General features: G+C 38.6%; 1 protein-coding gene across 4 annotated transcripts in view; it reads right to left on the reverse strand.

The window, feature by feature from the left end:
* Positions 1-20,366, reverse strand: part of LOC144681763 (contactin-4-like) — a 1,677,954-nt gene that overhangs the window by 1,504,441 nt on the left and 153,147 nt on the right. For all 4 annotated transcript variants that reach the window (XM_078543733.1, XM_078543732.1, XM_078543731.1 and 1 more), the window contains exon 2: positions 1,477-1,612. In XM_078543733.1, coding sequence (XP_078399859.1) covers positions 1,477-1,531 — 55 coding nt within the window. In that variant the 5' untranslated portion in view covers positions 1,532-1,612. The remainder of the gene's footprint in view (positions 1-1,476; positions 1,613-20,366) is intronic.

Below are 20,366 nucleotides of genomic sequence, written 5' to 3' on the forward strand. Positions count from 1 at the left end.
ATTGTAGAGAAAGGATTTCTCCATTTTGTTCTAATGCTTTAATTTTTTCAGAATTATAAAAGGTATAATGAGCTGAAAAAACTGTTAAAAACATAATAAAAATTCTGAACTTAAAAATTGCTGAGGATTACATTGAAAAAAATGAGTATGGAATGTAATCAAATATTTTTCCATTCAACTAGTAAGAAGCTGTCATTAAGGCTCAGTTTTTGGCCACTGCACATTTGTTATTGCACATGTCATTTCCATGTTTCTGTTTATTTCAAGGGAAGAAGATGCAGCTGGTTTTGCAAGGCTGACAGCAGGAATGCAACAGAAGGATTTATAGATGAAAATCATCGAGTACTTCAGCTCACATAATGCCAAAAGCATGGCATTTCTGAAGAAAATACACTTTAACCTTAAAAGTGCCATTTTTTTCTACTGAAGTGTTCTGTGTGGTTTGTATGTTGTGAATGTACACAACACAATTATACCATTCACATGACATGACCAAAGGCAATTGTAAATGGAACTTCGAAAATAATGAACTTAGTCTCAAGAAAATGGCATCATAATTGTTCGCACAGCAGCAGATTCCACATCTGTTGTGGTGCAAACTTTGGCAACAAACAATACCATGCATCGAAAACAGTTTTCACAGCAAGCTGTTTCTTGCTATTCCATTAAATTTACCTACCTCTTAGACTCTCCAAAAGAGCAATGATGCTGCTCTGAAGGAATTTAAAGGGCTTTAAATGAACAAAGGTTTAATCAACAGTTTCCATTTTAAATTATGGAATGAAGTCATGACTGAATATATATTAACAAGATACTAGATCATGTATATAATCAATTATTTACAAATAATTGTTTTCCTTGACAATTTGAGTCTGCTCTAATGATCTATACTTTGACATGAGTGACATGAGAAGGTAAATTCCAAAATTATATAAAATATATACATTAATCGATGTATATCCTTGCAGTGTTAAAATATCACCATTATTCAATTCACCTCTGACTTTGTAAGCATTAGATATAATCATTATGACTGAAAGATACAGAACATTTGAATGGATAAGCATTTCTGTACAGTACTCTTAGAGATAGCATATTTTTGATATGCTTCATAATTGCCTATGTTTCAGTTCACATTATCTAATGCAAATGATTACACAATATAGAATAGAAGTTAGCCAGAATAGGGTTCAAAAACAATTAAGCAACTCCCCTGTTAGTGTGGGACAAAGCAGCTTTAAAGAAGCCTGTTTTGGGCTTTTTAAAAAAACAGATCATTGCTGGATAAAATTAATCTACATTTCTTAAACACGGCAGGTAATTCCAAATAAACCTGCTCAGGAACAAATCAAACTCTCATGTAACTGCAAGTTTCTTTTAACATTTTAGAAAGTGAAGGCAGGCAGCATTATTCAACAGAAAATATGATGGATATTTTGCCATGTATGGATCAAAAGTATTAATGAGATATTTTACCTGCAAGGCAGCCAATGAATGATTGTAGTAACAGTAGTTTCCATAGCAACATCATCTTCAGTTGCCAAGGGCAAACAAGCCTCTCGTACAATCAGCAGTTAATAGAAGACTTCCTTTTCAAGGTACAATCTCTAATCTGTGGGAAAAGCCAATTTGAAAAAGAATTAAGGGCAAGCATCGAGTGTTCTGCCTACCATCAGAATGCACCAATGACATTGGCACTTTGGCTGATCCAGCTAAAAACAACTGATTTGGCGATTAATAAATCATGCAATTATCTAAACAGGTTGAATAATCAAAAGCACAGCATTCAAGCATGTTGCGAAAGAAATGGCAGACAGTTCTGCTTGTCTTGTAAACATGATCCCCTGTACAAGCATCGAGGGCAAAAGCTCAGCAATTGAGTAATGTACAGATGTTAACAATGAAGAAACTCCCCAGAGCGAAAAGGTGAAGATATAGTGTGCTGCACTGAGTCAGACAATATACTTCATTTGTAAGTGTTACACCAGGTCATCACAATAGGCAATGCTGACCACTCAAAAAAAAATGATAAAGGTCTCAAGTGACCTGGGGTTATTAATAATCCATTTCAAAAAGAAAATGTCATTGTTTTCACCTCAAATATATTTTGCTTTAGTTGTCACAGCGAAATAAACAAGGAAATGCTCTGACCAATTTTCTATCTAGTTCTATTAAGCTGTGGGGTGGTACAGTGTGTCAGTTCTCTTCAACTTTAAAACAAATCACTGTTAATGAAGCATGCTTCACATATGTACAGTGAGAGTCATGTCTTTCATCACCTAACATAAGCAGAATTGAAGCACCGTGGAAAGGTGCTACACTTCCCATCATATTACAAAACATTTTCAAACTAATTTGAAGAGGGAGGACAAATTTTAAAAAGAAAAGGATTCACACTAACTTTAAAGTCTCTTTTTACTTATTTTGCTGTACCACTACAGATTAGTATAGTTGCTTTTGATTAAAGGGTGAGTTTTGATTAGATCATTTGTGGGAGCACGAAAGAGTTATGAGCTCAGCTGTGCAAGGGAACATTGCAATTGAAACCAGAGCATCTTAGGTTAATAACATGCAATTCCACTGGTGTGAATTCAGCTCCCTTCATTTCTGAAGCTGGGAAAAGTTGAACATCTAAGTGTTTCTATTTGTTTTATTAAATTAATATTAAAAATCTGGTCTATGTTTGGCTCCAAGCTTAATGAAGGGACAGGAAGAGAAGAAATTAGAAAGGAAGTAAAAAGAAAGATTTAGACAAAAACAGTAACTTTTGCTTTCTTATGGTTGATAATATTGTGCCTTTAAACTTACTAAGGGCAGGATTTTCTGGTCCCACCTGCCACTATGGTCATACAGTCCCACCGAAAGCCAATGCACTTTTGGCTGGGCTGTTGAATCCCACTGTGGGTACTGCCACAATGGGGCCAAAGTGTGATTTTTCTTTTTGGTCCCTTTTCATGACTTGAAATGAATGCAAGTACTTCCTGCTGACAATAACTCCCAGGAATTATTCAAGATGATCATTTATGGCTCTGAGTCACTTCTAATTATGCTGTAGATAGGCAATGTTGTATAAATTTAATTTTAAAATATGTATTCATTACCATAATGTGACACTTAGTCCATTTTTAAAAAAAAGTTGTATAATTCAACTAACATGCATCAGATGAATCAGAAATAAGACTGTATTTTATACAAACCATAAATGTTTCATTTGAATTTAGAAGGAACATTTGAAATACAACATTTAGTCAGACAGAGAACTATGCAACAGTATTGTTACAGAGGTGTGTTGTCAAATATTAAATTTCAATTCCATCTGCTGGACTCACATATGGAACAGTTTTTAAAAAACACAGTTTCAACTGTTAAAACAAAGGAACTGACTTAAGATGGCTGCCACAGTCACCTGACATTTGGGACTGCGAGCTGGCCAAGTTTCTGGAAGTTTCTAAAAGTGGATTACAATGAACATTTGTAACCACATTCTTGTGGAATGTTGCACCTGCCCTTGTCAAAACTGACCCCAAAACAGCAAAAACAATAAGGCTTTGTGTCCAGAACTACTGGGTAACAAAGGAAAACTCACAAAGCACATGGAAAGTTCTAAGGACCGCTATTTGCTTCTATTGTATGTCAATAGTTTTGACCATGGGAGGTGAAAGCGCCTTCATTAACAGGACTTTCATTTGTTTTCCATCATGCATCAATGGCCAATCACCACATGACCAAAACCCTTTGTATTTTGAGTCTAGAGAAGGGACATCTGAAGCATCAAAAAGCTGTTTGCCCCTTTCTCTCTCTTTCAACTAAGCTGGACCCTACCTGCTTATATTAGCAAACAGAGAAGTTCGAAAGAAGACTTCAAATTCCAAAGCAGCATTTCCAGGGGCAAAAAACACAAGAACTACTGCTTTAAGAAATGCCTCAGCCATGAACAACAGCAAAGGACTCAAAATCAGTTAACTCTTTATATTTTTGCCTTTTATCATTGAATCATAATTTGGCCAAAAGTTAACATCCTCTCCTTTGTAACTTGTATTTTTGCATGTGAATATGCGTGTTGAGAACAGTTGGGACATGTGTTTATCTTTTTTTATATTTTAACAGCTTTACCTGGGTGGGTTTTTAGCACACTAAACCCTAACATGTTTAAACTCAAGAAAGCCTGTATGACTGAATTCTCTGCAACCCGTACATAAACAGACATACATGGAATTGGCACATTCATCCTTATAAATTTCAAAAAACCCAGTTAGGATCAACCAAGGAATGGGCAAAGGGAGAAGTTCTTGCACCCTTCCTCACCTAGTCATTTACTCTTTTCTTTATACTTCAACAGAAATAAATAGGAACTGCTCTAGGTCTTCAGAATGTAGTGACGAATTGTGAAGAATCCTATTATTACTTCAATGGTCATTTTAATTATTGTTCCTCGTTCTTAAGCTTATTATACGGTTTGAGTATCTCTGCCATTTGAAAGTCTGTATAAGTTGTAGCCCACAATGGCCAAGAAATATTAATTGAGCAGATCTACTTTACATCAGTCGCATGGAATTTGGGCAGTTTAAATAACAAAAAAGACTTGTCTTAATCCTAAACATGTTATCAATCATTTTGTACAAACCAAAACAAATGGTCAGCAAATGGTCATATTATGAGCAGCATCAGTTCAGTTTTATTATTCACACACCATGTGTACATGACAGTGGAGAAAAGGATCTTTAGTTAATTTTTCTAGTCAACATAGCTAAGATGCAGAAAGTTGCCCTAAGTGAAAATTTGTTTTAGTGTGAATGTCAATCAAGATATTCAAACTCAAGTCTCAGTTAATCATTTGTTTCTGCAGTGCTGTGACACCAGTTCAACAACTTGATTTACATTTATGAATGCACCTAATTAATGATTGATTAAAGAGCATGAAATACATATTTTCATTATGCAGTTGCCCATTTACATTTCTCTGACAGACTGGACTTTGTATTAGAATATCCTTGACATTCATCATTTAGCAATGGTGCTAAATCCCCAACTATCAACATCCTGGGGGTCACCATTGACCAGCAACTGAACTGGACTAGCCATATAAATACTGTGGCTACAAAAGCAGGGCAGAGGCTAGGAATCCTGCGACGAGTAACTTACCTCCTAACTCCCCAAAGCCTGAACACCATCTACAAGGTACAAGTCAGGAGTAATGGAATACTCTTCACTTGCCTGGACGAGTACAGCTCAATGAAGGGTTCTCAAAATTCCCACATTTTTCATATCATCAACAAGGATATGACTTTTGGACTTTTATGGCAGAGGACCCAACTGCTGAGTTAAGTGTACAACCCTGCAGACAGGAGGCTAGGCCCATGAAGGCCTGGGACTGGACATGCCCGGGCTTGTTGAGTGCGGTGTGGATTGTTGCCTAAAACCAGACAACGAGAGGAGACAAAAAATTTGAATTCTTCCCTTTAAAACAATCAACCCAGAGACAGACTTCATCTTACCCGAAACTAAAGCCCATCAAAATCTTGCATAAATAATCACTACTAACTGCTAAGGCAGGGAGGCAGCAATCAATGCAATTATGCGAACCTATCAATACTCCACACATACAATGGCTTTCAGTTCAAGACTAATTACGGGGACAGGAAGACAGCAATAAACATCATGCGAGCTCATTAAAAACAATGAGACAACAATCACCTGAAGAAGCCCACCAAAATCAGACAAAGAACTAACCTTGATTTGGATTGAGATAAGAAATTCGAAAAACAGTATAACTCGGCTACCAGTTATGAAGGGGAGGAGGGTGAGCAGTTTTGGAGTGGTTAAAGCGGAGTTTAAGCAGGGAGAGGTAGCTGAGCCAAGCAGAGGGAGGAGATCTGGAGGTTTGCAGGCCCGCAGGCAACATCACGGTGAGGGGCACGGGGTAGCAGGCTCAACCGAAGACAACAAGGCTGCAACCGCAGCCCTCCATGAAGATCGACCACCCACAACTGCGCCCTCCACCCACCTGAAGAACCTTCGCAGATTCCACAGACCAGGACCACGTGGGGACGGCAGGCCCCAGAGGACACAAAGAGCATACCCCAAAACTGCAACTGGCTTACCTGGCTTGATTTCAAACTGTCAAGGAACCCTGGTTAGTGAGCATGATCCCTGACCTCTCCTAGTTCAATTTAGTTAGGTTCTGGGGGTGGGACAAGGGTAAGGGGATTAGTAGCGTGATTTTCCCTCGTTATGCCATGTGTTCCCCATTCTTAACTAAGTGTACTTTGTAGGTCTGTATAATCTCAGTGTAATCCTAATGTTTTAAATTCATTTGTGACTTCAATAAACCCAGTTTTTTTTTCTTGCACCAAAACCAGTTGTCTGCTGCACTTTGTCACAACCCCCAAATAAGTCCAAGGTCTAGAACCCAGGGAGTGGGAGCGATTCGGACCGCTCAGAAGTCAGAGGTGAAGCTGACACACACCACCACCCCCTACATCAAACAACACTCAAGAAGCTTGACACCATTCAGGACAAAGCAGCTGGCTTGATTGGCACCCCTTCCACAAACATTCACTCCCTCCACCACTGAAAAACAGTGGCAACAGTGTGTATCATCTACAAGAAGCACTGCAAAAACTCACCAAGGCTCCTTAGGCAGCACCTTCCAAACACACAACTGCTACCATCTTGAAGGACAAGGGCAGCAGATACTTGGGAACACTGCCAACTGCAAGTTCCCTCCAAGCCACTCACCTGACTTGGAAATATATCACCGTTCCTTCACTGTTGCTGAGTCAAAATCCTGGAAGCCCCTCCCTAACAGCACTGCGGGTGTACCTACATCACAGTGGTTCAAAAAAGCAGCTCACCATCGCCTTCTCAAGGGCAATAAGGGATGGGCAATAAATGTTTGCCTAGCCAGCAAAGACCACATCCCGTATATGAATTTTTAAAAAAATCAGCAAAAACTACTGTCCGCAAGAAAGACCCAAACCTCCCTGTCGCTTGCCATTTTAACACTCCACCCTGTTCTCTTGCCCACATGTCTGTCCTTGGCTTGCTGCATTGTTCCAGTGAAGCCCAATGCAAACTGGAGGAACAGCACCTCATCTTCCGACTAGGCACTTTACAGCCTTCCGGGCTGAATATTGAATTCAACAACTTTAGATCTTAAACTCCCCCTTCCCCCATCCCCACCCCGTTTCTCCACCCTCCCTTTTTTTTCAATAATTTATATAGATTCTTCTTTTTCCACCTATTTCCATTATTTTTAAATCTAAAACTAAAACTTTCCACCCCACCCCCACTAGAGCTGTACCTTGAGTATCCTGTCTTCCATTCTTAATTAGCACTTTTCTTAGACAATATCACCACCTTCAACACCTCTTTGATCCTTTTGTCTGTGACATCTTTTGATTATCTGCACCTATCACTGCTTGCTTATCTCCACAATCACCACACCCTCAACTTCTCTCTCCCCCCGCCCACCCACCTTAGACCAGTTTATATTTCACCTTTCTCCTAACTATACTCAGTTCTGCCGAAGGGTCATGAAGACTCGAAACGTTAACTGATTTCTTCTCCACCGATGCTGCCAGACCTGCTGAGTTTTTCCAGGTAATTCTGTTTTTGTTTTAAAAACTATTTTTTGTCCATTTCTAAGGATGAATGGTACAAAATCGAATTACTGGACCACGTGACATCATATGCTTCTTCATCTAATAGGCTCTCCAAGTTAAAATTTATCATTTACCGCATTGTTCACTTTGTGTAACAGCACCACAGTTGTCTCAAAATGATGGCTATTAATATAGTAATTGCAAACTTTTACATAAAAAAATTCCACTGTGTCTCATTATTAGCTCCTCACAGCCACTGAATATAAACTGAATAGCCCAAACATGATAGATAAAGTGTGTCTGCGATTACTATCCTTTCTAATTGGTTCAGTAATGATGAATACCATCAGACTTTCTTCTTATCATAAAACATACCAATCACCACAAACAAACTTTCCTTATTGAATCATTGCAATCAATTATAATCCATTGTGGAAGTGGGCCACAGTTACAATCACATCACATCATAAAGGTTAAGTTCCAATTACTACCAAAAAGTAAATTAAAATCATATCATCCCAAAACCAAAGTAGCACTATTTCATCCAAAACAAAAACAGAATTACCTGGAAAAACTCAGCAGGTCTGGCAGCATCGGTGGAGAAGAAATCAGTCAACATTTTGAGTCTTCATGACCCTTCGGCAGAACTGAAGCATAGTAGAACGGAGTGCAGTGAGTTCAGAGAGAGACAGATTGGAATGGGTGAGAGGAGCAGAGAAATTGAGACGACTAATGTCACGCCGACAGTTCTCAATGAAAAGATCAAGAGAAGGTAAGAATCCAGAGGGAGGGGTCCAGGTGGAGGGAGAATATTGGAGGTGGGTAAAAGGATCCGTTGAATGGGGAGAGGACTCCTATTTCATCCATATAGCTTGGCATTCACAACCATTAACTTAAGTAATGCTTTGATATTTTTAATATGTACTGCAAACATTTAAATAAAGCTAGTCATGCTTATGCTTGTCATTGACTACTCACAACAGCAATATAATAGAGGCCAGAGTCCAAATGAAGGAAGCTTTGTGAATATGTTTACTGTCTGGTTGTAGTGAGTTTTTTTCTTCAGTCATTCCACAGAAAAATAATTCAGAATCTCTTCACAATCACCCTAGTAACACATTAGCATATCAACAGAAAGTGCATCAGTGCATTTCTGTACACAGTGAGCAATAAGCCCATGGGAACTAGCTTTTTGGTTTAAATATATATATATTTGCCAGCAGTTCTGCCATTGCTGCAGAATTGCTCACCTTTTAGATACACAGTCAGTGATGTTCAACACAGATGTTACCATAAATAAGTAAACATGATAGAAAGGCTACATTTCTTTTTTTTCTCAACAAACATTGTTAGACCCAAACCTATAATAATTTTATTTATAATCTATTCATAGCTGACTTTCGGCTTGTCTGGCATTTTGATGTGAAATTTTTCATCCAGTTTTTAACCATGCACTCTTCCCTCTTCCCAAGATGGCAATTTGCGGTGCAACACAGTTCCAAAGACAAAGATCCAACATCATACTGGAATTCTTTGTGTTTGATTATGAACATCAGAAGGCTAGTTAACGATAGGAGCACCACACATTAACCTGACAATCAGGAAGCAGATTTCTATCAGAGAGCACAGGATAGCAATCAAAAGCAAGAGAAAACTGGCAAAGGGGCATTAAGGTCTGTTTCAAAGGTTGAGAATCACATCTTGGTGCATTTACCAGTTCAGCATTTGACAAATTAGGCACTGGGGAAATTACCCACTCAGTGTGCCCCCCTTCCCACACTTGAAATATTCTGGAACCTCCGATTTTCTTTTTATAGAATACATTTTTCACTGGCATGTATTAATTATACATATTACAGCCACCCTGCTTATAATGTCAGATTTTTCTTCTCCAGTTTACTTTCTCCCCTCCTCCTGCTGTTTCCTTTTTCTCTTTGGGGCTCCCCTGTACTGTTGCCCAGCTGAGAAGCTTGACAAGTAACTGGATTTTAAGCATTTGACAATGCGGCTCCATGGGAATTATACAAGAATTTCATACGGAGGTTTACACTTAGTTATGCCATTTTCCTTGTGGGTTCATGGTTCATATCCACTTTACACTACTCAAATTATTGAATTTGAGAAAAAGAATTTGACCATGTGGAAATCTTGAGTGCAAACTCTCATCCCAATTCTCAGTGGCAGTAGCATGGAACTTCAATGCACAAATGTGGGAAACCTTAACTCTGGATCTATCTAATACTCTTTTATTAGGAATAAATTACGCTGAAAATCACTTAATGAAACCATAGAATTTTACAATTGGTGTGCGGGTGCATGCCCGACACGTAAAATGATGTGCAATATTTCGTTTGGTGGGTACGTGCCGGAGTCGGTTGTGCATCTGCCGATAATTGAAAGGCCTATTAAGGCCATTAACAAGGCAATTAAGTTGAATTTTTCGCTGCCCGTCCAACGTTACGGTTGGCAGGCAGGCGAGAAGGCCAAGCGGCCTTTGGGAAGTCTCATCCAAAGTGGGATGAGCTTTCCTACAGCTAATATTAATTAAATAAAACCTTTATTTTGAAAATAAAAACATGTCCCATCTCATATGGCACAGTCACATGAGGGGACATGTTTCATTAAATTTTTAATGTTTTTATGTACTTTTTTGAAAAAGTGCTTCAATCTCCCTGAGGCACGGAGCCTCAGGGAGATTGAAGTGCTCTTTTGCGGCATGCGCGAACTGCACACTAGGCCCAACTCTCTTTCCTCCCCCCGCTCGCACAGGTAGCGTTCAGCGCTACCTCTCGTGATCCACACAGGCCGGGCCTTAATTGGCCCACCTACGTGAAATCGCGGTGCGGAGCTGATCGCAGACAGCGATTGGCTCCCTGACCGCCCCCGGCCTGCTCCCGCAGAGCCGACCCGACGAATTCTGGCCCATGAGTCAAAGTGCTAATTAGAGCATCTGGAAGCTAACTTGTACAACTGATTTCTGCTAAATAATATGCGGTAGAACTGGGACCATTAATAGAACCAGTAGAGGTTTTCTGTAAATAAAAGAGTCTACATTAATAATTTAAATGCACATATATTTCAAAAATAATGTTACTTTTTGTTAATCAGATAAACCAGCTGGTTTGGCATCCTGATAGGTTTGTATATTTGTCAAGACAATAGTGATTCTTCAGCTCAACTGTAAAGCAGAGTCAGTTTGCAGGTGGGCAGGAGAACAGCCTTCATAATCAGCAGTAGTCAGAACATAGGAACCAAAGTAGACCTTTCAGCCCCTTGAGCCTGTTCTGCCATTTAATGAGATCATGGCTGGTCATCAGAGTTGGGGATTATAGGCTGTTCCTTCTCTAATTGACTGTTTTTTTTTTGTTAAATTGCCTGTCAAATTATACTTTTCAATGTAGCACAATGCTAGCGATAATTCTAACACTAAACGTGATTCATTAATGAGCACAGTTCCCAAAAGTGTGAAAATTGTTTTAATGTTGAAACTCACCTATGACATTTCAAAGATTAATTGAGACAAAATTTTACATGAAACTACTTTTATATAATGTTCTGGAGTTCAGCTGTGCAACTGTATTAAAATAGTGAATTTTACGATCACCTTCCTGCTCCAGTGAAAAAAAAACTACTTAGAAATTTAATTTGGTGATCACCATAGTTTTGGAGATCAATTCCTCATTGATTATTATTGCCTATTTAAACTTCCAAACTGGAATCTTTCAGTCATTAAGGCTGGCTGTGATTTAAATTTTATCTCAAAGCCATTAACTCAGGGTGTAGATAACAATGCTCCTTATAAGGCCACTGACCATGCATTACTGACAGTCTCAGATGATCGTAATGAATTACTGATCTTTTTTTCTTCATCTGCTTGATTACCTTTTAAAAACAGCTTTATGTAACATTTGAAGGAGAATTAAAAAGAATTACCAACACTTCTCAACATTTACTGGAGACAATACTGGCACAAACTCAATAATATATTTGCACTGTGAAGATGTACTTTACACACACATGTGTTTATATGCGTATACACAGTGGTTTACTTCTACAAATCGCTATTAAACCTACTTACATATTTCACTCATAAATGTGACATAAATTGGATAAACATCTTCTTTATTAAATGAAGAAACAGTGTGAAACTGAGATAGCCAGTTACACAATGTTCCAAGCTCAATCCCCAGTCTGTGTTGAACTGCATAATCTAAGTCATGCAAGCAATAGAGGCGCAATAATTGATCTTTCTTTCTGGACTAAGGAAATGAAAGATGGACAGGGCTTCCATTTCCAACTACTGTCCTGTGCCTGCTGCTAGAAAATGTAAACATCCTACATAGAGTAGCATATTTAGCAGGTAAAGACTGGAGCACTGCATTATCAATTACTCAAACTGGCAAAAGTTTGCAAGTTATTCCACAAGGATCGGTGCTGGGACCACTTTTCACCATTTACATCAATGATTTAGACTCAGGAATTGGAAAGACAATTTCAAAATTTGCAGACAACACCAAATTGGGGGGTATAGTTAATACAGAGGAAGACTGTCATAAAATGCGTAAACTTTCAGAATGGGTATGTAATTGACAAATGAATTTAAATAGAGAAAGGTTAGGTGCTTTATTTTGGAAGAAAGAAGAGGTCACATACTCCTTGGATAGTAAGTGTCAAAGTGGGGTAAAGGAGCAGAGGGATGTGGGGATACACAAATCACAATGTAGCAACATAAGGTAATAGGGCAATTAAAAAAAAACACAGTTTCGTTTCTAGAGCGATAGAATTGAAAACCAGAGAAGTTACATCAAACTTGTCTTGAACTTTGGTTAGACCACACTCAGCATCTGTGAACAGTTCTGGTTTCCAAATTGGCAAAAGCATACAGAGACAATGGGGAAGGTGCAAAATGGATTTACTGGAATGAAGCAGTGCATTGTAAACAGACTGCAATAGTTATGGATTCAGCAGAAGTGTAAATTTGGTGCAGAGGGGAAAGAACATGCTGCCTTTTACTTCCAATACTGGTTTGTGTAAACTTGATGCAGTATTGAACATTTTTGTCCAGTGTTTGGGTGCTCAGTGCAAGTTAGTGCATAGAAAAAGAAATTACTTACAGTAAACTAAGAAGGAGATATAAATAATCTATTCTAAGATATGACAGAACAGGGTGTGGAGTGCAGTATGTTGGAGCTTGTGGAGAGTGTGAGTGTCCCAAGCAAACATGAGTGCGTCATGTCTCCATCTCAAATCTCTGACTCAGTGTCATTGAGCTGGAGCGCAAGTTGGAAACATTCTGACACGTAAGGGAGTGGGAGCAGTACCTTGACAATTGGTTCCAGGCCTTTGTCCACACCTCATAGAAGAGCGCAGATTCAGAATAGGGTTGGTGCAACCAATAATGTACAGTTTAAGGGGAACTCAGACAAGATAGAGAACTAGGATCTGCAAAAACTGATCCTCTTCAACAGGTGCAATGCATTTACTGTGTATAAGCTCCTTTGCAGCAGCTGTTAATGGCAGATTGCATAAATGCAGAGACTAGATAATCATGTACCAAAGGCAGAGTGGTTTTAATGGGAGATTTTAGCTTTCATGTAGGTTGTGACAAATAGACTAGCACTTGCGAAAAAGGTAGCGATTTCTTTTGACTGTGCCCGGGACAGTTTTCTGTACAATATACCCCAGAGCCAACAAAAGGCACAGAATATTAGGTTTAGTAATGAATAATGAGCCAGATTTATCTAATAGCAATCAGAATATGATCTAATTCAATATAGCATTTGAAAGGGAGAAATGCAAAACAGCTACTCAGGCTTTAGATTTAGGGGCAGCTGACTTCAATGTGATGATGTGGTAAACTGGGTAAGCCTGTTAGTGGGTAAAATTACAAAAGATGTGTAGATTGTGTTCAAAAAAGAAATAAGATATAGAACCAGTTTATACTCTTGAGGTATACCTGCCAAAAAAAAAACATGGGCGACTGAAGGGGTCAGAGACAACAAAAGAAAAAAAAACATACAAAAATGCAAAAAAATGGCACAAATGCTGGCAAATGGGAAAGATACAAAGAACAACAAAGGGTTAATCAATGTAAAAAAAAGTTACAAGTATATTAGGAAAAAAGAGGTGATCAAGAGAAACCTAGCCCCCTTGACAGCTAATAACACTGATACTGTCAATGGAAATAAAGAAACGGCAGATATGTTGAGTAACTATTTTGCATCTCGAGTTTTATAGTAGGTAAAGAGATCAGCATGCTGTAGTCCCAAGGAAATTAATATTGAATCAAGGACACATCAAAATTAACATAATCAAAATAACAGTAATGAAGAAAATGGTGACATTGAAGACTGACAGCTCTCCAGGACCAGAAGGGCCCTCTTTTAGGGTTGAAGGAATTAGGAAAGCATTGCATATGCCCTAACAATAATCTTTCAAAGTCCTCTTGAGTGGGGACCATGCCTTTAGATTGGAAAATTATGCATGCCACTCTGTCATTTAGGAAAGGTGAGAGAGGCACTATGTACATAGGATTACATAGGATATACCTCACGGAAACAGGCCATTTGACCCAACCAGTCAATACAGGTATTTATGCTCCACTTGAGCACCCTCTTGTCTTTCCTCCTATAACTCTATCAGCATAACTCTACTTCTTTCTCCCTCAAATGCGTGTTTCACTTCCCTTCATGCAGCTAATCTATTTGCTTCAATCGCTCCCTGTGGTAGCCATTTTCATATTCTTACTACCCTCTGGGTAAATAAGTTCTTTCTGAATAGATTATTAGATTTCTTGGTGACCATCTTAGTTATGCTCTTCCCCACAAGTGAAAACATTTGCTCTGTGTTTACTCGTCAAAAGCTTTCATAACTTTCAAGATCTTTATTCGGTCACCCTCCATATCTTTTTATAGTATGGCAGCTAGAATAGAAATAAATCCTATGGCTTGGTTTGCTTTTTCTAATGTCCTTGTTAAGCTGTATCACTACTATTAGTGACTTATGTATTTTTATTTCCAGATCCCTTTGCTTTTCTATCCCATTTTGTTTCTTATTTTAGAAGAAATATGCAATCACCTTATTTGACTTGCTAAAATGTACTCTCTCACAATTATTTATGATAAAATTCCTTTACCAATTATATGTCTTATCTACAAATTTGTTAATATCTTCTAATTTGTTGCTGTTCTCTATAGTATTGACTATCCCACCCAATTTGATGTCATCCACAAAATTTAGAAATTGAAAATCTAAATTGCCATTTTTCTTTTATTTGTTCCTGGGATGGGGGTGTTGCTGGCTAGGCCAACATTTATTGCCCATTCCTAATTGCCCTTGAGAACTGAGTGGCTTTCTAGGCCATTTCAGAGGGTCAACTACAAATATACTTGTGAGTAACAGTGAGCACAGCAGTGATCCTTGTGGAACACGACTATCCACCTTATTTGAATAACAACCCTTTACTCCTACTCTCTGCTTTCTACTCGAAACCATCTATTCTGCTAATTGTCCCTGACGCCACATTCTCTGACTTTATTCATTAGTCTATTATATGGCAGCATATTGAAGGCCTTTGGAAAATCCAGATAAATTACATCCACAGTATTAACTTTGTCTACTCTCTCTGTTACCTCTTCAAAAATTCACTGAGGTTGATCAAACAAGATTTTCCCTTTTGAAATCCATGCTGACAATTCGTTATTATATTTTTGGTTCCTAGATGTTCTTCTATTCTCTCTTTTAGTAGGGATTTCATTTTTTTTCCAACCACCAATGCTAAGCTGACTGGTCTATAGTTCCTTGGACATTCTATCTCCCCTTTTAAATAGAGGTATAACATCAACTATCTACTTGTCTTCTGGCTCAGCATCTTTCTCTAATGAATTATTAAAAATCTGTATGGTGTCTCTGCTCTCTCTTCCTTAGATTCTTTTAAAATGTGTGAATATAGTCTATCCGGACCAGGGGCTTTATTCTTTTTAAGTTTGATTAGTTTATTTAACATCCTGCCTCCTTATTTTAAATGCTGTCATTTCATTTCTAACCTCATCACCTGATGTCATATTCACCAGTCCTGTTTGCCTGAAAAACAGTGAAGCAAAGTATTTATTTATTATAAAATAAAACCAGAAAATGCTGGAAAAACTCAGCAGTTCTGGCAGCATCTGTGGAGAGAGAAACAGAATTAACGTTTCAAGTAAATATGACTCCTCTTCAGAACTAAAGAGTAGAAGTATGATGGATTTTATGCTGTTTAAGAGGGGATTGAGCTGGTGGAGCAAAATAGAAGGCCAGGGATAGGTGGGAGCTAAGGAGAAATTTGACAAAGATGTCATGGACACAGGACAAAGGGAGTGTTAATGGTAGTATTGAAAGCTAATGATGGTGCTGATAGTGGCATCAAAGTAAGATTGCAGAACATGTTACGAGCAGAACAAGGGTCAGCACAACATAGAAACAATTGACAAATGGCCCTGTGGAGATCGGGGTGTGGTGGGCGTTGGAGAAAAAGGATAATAAATAAATAAAACAAAAATGAATAAATAAATAAAATTAAAAATAAATAAACAATAATAGAAAAAAATTGGATCAAAAAAAGGGGATGGAGAGAGAGTTCATGGTCTGAAGTTGTTGAATACAAAGTTAAGCCCAGAGGGCTGTAAAGTGCCTAATCAGAAGATGAGGTGTTGTTCCTCCAGTTTGTGTTGGGCTTTACTGGAACATTGCAGCAGGACAAGGACAGACATGTGGGCATAAGAGCCAGCTGATGTGTTGAAATAACAAATGACAGGAAGGTCTGGGTCATCCTTGTGGACTAAGCGAATATGTTCAGTAAAGCAACCACCCAGTCTGCGTTTAGTCTCCCCAATGTAGAGGAGACCGCATTGGAAGCAGTGAATACAGTAAACCAAATTGAAGGGCCATCTGTCACTTGTTTTTATGTTGTGCTTTCACAGAGCACTGACACTTGTTCTGCTATTAACACATTCTGCTATCTTACCTGTGTGCCGCTATCAGCACCTTCATTAGTCATTAACGCTAGCATTAACACTTCCTGTGTCCATTACATCTTTGTTGAATTTCTCCTTAGCTTCCACCTATCCCTGACCTATTTTGCTCCAACTGTTCAACCCCCTCTTAAACAGTCGAAAATCCATAATATTTCTACTTCTCTTTAGCTCTGAAGAAGAGTCATATGAACTTGAAACATTAACTCTGTTTCTCTCTCCACAGATGCTGCCAGACCTGCTGAGCTTTTTCAGAATTTTCTGTTTTTATTTCAGATCTCCAGCATCCACAGTATTTTTCTTTTATCTTAATTATTTAATATTTCTACCATTTCCCAATTGCTGCCTGTGATACTATCCTGTCCATTACTAAGTGACCCCCTTCTCATAGTGACCTTTGCTTCTTTTTGTGACTGAACACCTTGAAAACTTTCAGCGGATCAGAGAGATCCAGTATGGAACTGTAAAGGATATGTCATGCCTGACGAACCTATTTTTTGAAGAAGTGTCTAAAGTAAGGGATATTGATGTTATTTACATGAACTTGCTGAAGGTATTTAATAAAGGGACAATTAGCTGGAAGTTGAAGCCCAGGGAACTGAAGGGAAATTATTAACCGGATTAGGAAATTGATTGAGCATCAGGAGCCAGGGGGTAGGGATAATGGGCAGGTACTCCAATTGGCAAGGTGTGATTTGTGATATCTGGCAAGGATAAGGCATTAAATGTTCAACATATTCATTAGTGACTTAGATGATGGGATATAATCCTATTTAAATTTAGAATTTCTATCTAAAGCCACTATAAAATAGGCTGATGGCAGAAAGATCGGAAGATACACTGTAAACATTGTAGGTTTTGAATATGAAGAGAGATCAATTAAGTGAATTGGCAAAACAATGGCAAATGGATTTCAATGTAGGCAAATATGAGGTCATCCACATTGGAGCTAAAAAAGATAGACAAGGTATTTTCTAAATGGTGAAAAGCCAGAAATGTGAAAGTCCAAAGAGACTTAGGAATCCAGGTAAACAGGTCATTAAAACAACATGCTTTTAATAATAATCAAAAAGGTTAACAGAATGCTGGCCTTTATATCTAGAGTTGTAGAATAGAGGAGGAGTAAGTCAGACTTCAGTTACACAAAGTCCTGGTTAGACACACCTGGAGTACTTTGAGCAGTTTTGAATGCTACATCTTTGGAAGGATACATTGGCCTTGAAGGCAGTGCAGAGTAGGTTTACTAAAACGATACCTGGCATCCAAAGGTTAAATTATGAGGTAAGATTACACAAGCTTGGGGATGTATTTTCTTGAATTTAGAATGTTAGAGCGGATGATTTGAACAAAGTTTTCAAGATATTAGGAGAACTGATAGGTAGATGGAAACTACTTTCACTGGTTGGGGAGTCTAACTCTAGCGGGTATAGTCTAAATATTAGAGCCAGGCCTTTTAGAAGGGAAATTAGGGAACACTTTTGCATGCAAAGGTCTGTAGAAGTTTGGAACTCTCTTCTGTAAATAGCAATTGATGCTAGATCAATTGCAACTTTTAAAACCAATGTTGATAGATTTTTGTTATCCAAAGGTATGAAGTGATATAGGGCAAAGGTGGGTACATGGAATTATATCACAGATCAGCCACGATCTCATTGAATGGTAGAACAGACTCGAAGAGCTAAATGGCCTACTCCTGTTCCTATGTTCCTCTAATGCTAGATCTGACAGGTTATACCAATCAAGAAATATTAGGCAGGCTGGGGCTCCTTTTCTCTAGAAATATAAGAGTGAGGCATGACCGACTCGAGGCGTTTAGAGTTATGAATGGGTTTGGAAGGGTAGACAGAAAGAAGATGTTTCCATTTCCATGGGAAACCAGATTCAAGATTGTCACCTATAAATTCAATAGGGAATTCAGGAGAAAGTTCTTGATACAGAGAATGTTCAGAATGTGGACTTCACTACCACTGGTAGTTGAGGAAACTAGCATAGAATCTTATAAGAGGAAGCTAGATAAACATACAAGGGAGAAAGAAATAGATAGGTTAAATGTAAAAAAAAAGGAGATGCCCATATTCTATAACAGAGACCTGGCTCAAAGAAGGGCAGGGCTGAGTGCTGAATATTCCTGGGTACAAGGTGTTTATGAGAGACAGGAAAGGAAGAAAGGTGGGTGGAGGGGCTGTTGTGGCAATATTGGTTAAAGATGGCATTACAGTACTGGAGAGAGAGGATCCAATGAGGTCAAGGACAGAATCTCTCTGGCTGGAGGTAAGGAATGGGAAAAGTGCAATAACATTGATTGGTGTAGTATGTGGACCACCAACTAGTGGAAGGGATGTGGAGAAACAAATTTTCAAATAAATTACAGAGAGGTGCAAGAGTTATAGAGTAACCATAATGGGGGACTTCAATTATCCAAACATACTCTGGGACAGGAATAGTACAAAAGGACAAGAGAGATGAAAGTTCCTGGAATGTGTCCAAGATAACTTTGTACAGCAACATGTTTCCAGTTCAATGAGAGGACGTGCACTTTTGCTCCTGGTTCTGGGAAATGAATTGGCCTAAGTGGATCAAATATCAGAGCCTCTAGGGGACAGTGATCATTGTATCATAAGGTTTAGGTTAATCATAGAAAAGGACAGAGAACAATCCAGAGCAGGGAAAATTAATTGAGGGAAAGCCAACTTTGATGGGATGAGAATGCATCTGAGTCGAGTGAGTTGGAGTCAAATGTTGGCAGAACAGACAGTGTCTGAACAATGGGCCGCCTTTAAAGAAAAAGTATTGCAGGCAATGTCAATTCCCTTGAAGGGGAAAGGTAGGACAAATAAACCCAGAGCGCCCTTGATGGCAAGAGAGATAGAAGTAAAGATGAAAAGAAAGAGTGCACGTATGACGGATGTTGGGTAGAAAATACAATGGAGAATCAAGCTGAATATAGAAGGGCCAGAGGGGAAGTAAAGAAACTAATAAGAAAGGCAAGGAGAGAGCATGAAAGGAGGCTGGCGGTGAATATAAAAGGGAATCCCAAGGTCTTCTATAAGCATGTAAATAATAAAAGGATGGTAAGGGTGGTAAAAGAAAGAGTAGGGCCGATTAGGGATTAAAAAAAAGTGACTTGCATTTGGAGGCTGGAGAAATAGCGGAGATGTTGAATGAGTACTTTGCATCTGTCTTTACAAAGGAAGAACTTGCTACCCAGGTCAAGGTGAGAGAGGGGGTAATTTGTTCACTAGAAGAACTTTCAATTGAGAGGAAGGTGGTGTTGGAAACGTTATCTTTACTTAAAATAGATAAGGTACCAGAACCCGACGAGATGCATCCAAGGGTACTGAAGGAAGTGAGAGTGGAAATTGCAGAGGCACTAGTGATAATCTCCCAGTCTTCTTTAGACACAGGGAGGTGCCAGAGGACTGGAGAACTGTGAATGTTACACCCTTGTTCAAAAAGAGGTGCAAGGATAAAGCTGGCAACTACAAGCCAGTCAGTTTGACTTCAGTACTAGGGAAACTTCTGGAAACCATAGTACAGGATAAAATCAATTATCACTTAGACAAGTGCAGGATAATTAAGAAAAGTCAGCATAGATTCATCAAGGGAAAATCACGTTTCACTTGGAGTTTTTTGAAGAGGTAACAGAGAAGGTTGATAAAGGAAATGCTGTTGATGTGGTGTATATGGATTTTCAAAAGGCATTTGATACAGACTTGTGAGCAAAATTCTTCGTCATGGAATAAAAGGGAAAGTA

Source organism: Cetorhinus maximus, chromosome 6, assembly GCF_964194155.1.
Source record: "Cetorhinus maximus chromosome 6, sCetMax3.hap1.1, whole genome shotgun sequence".
NCBI lineage: Eukaryota > Metazoa > Chordata > Chondrichthyes > Lamniformes > Cetorhinidae > Cetorhinus > Cetorhinus maximus.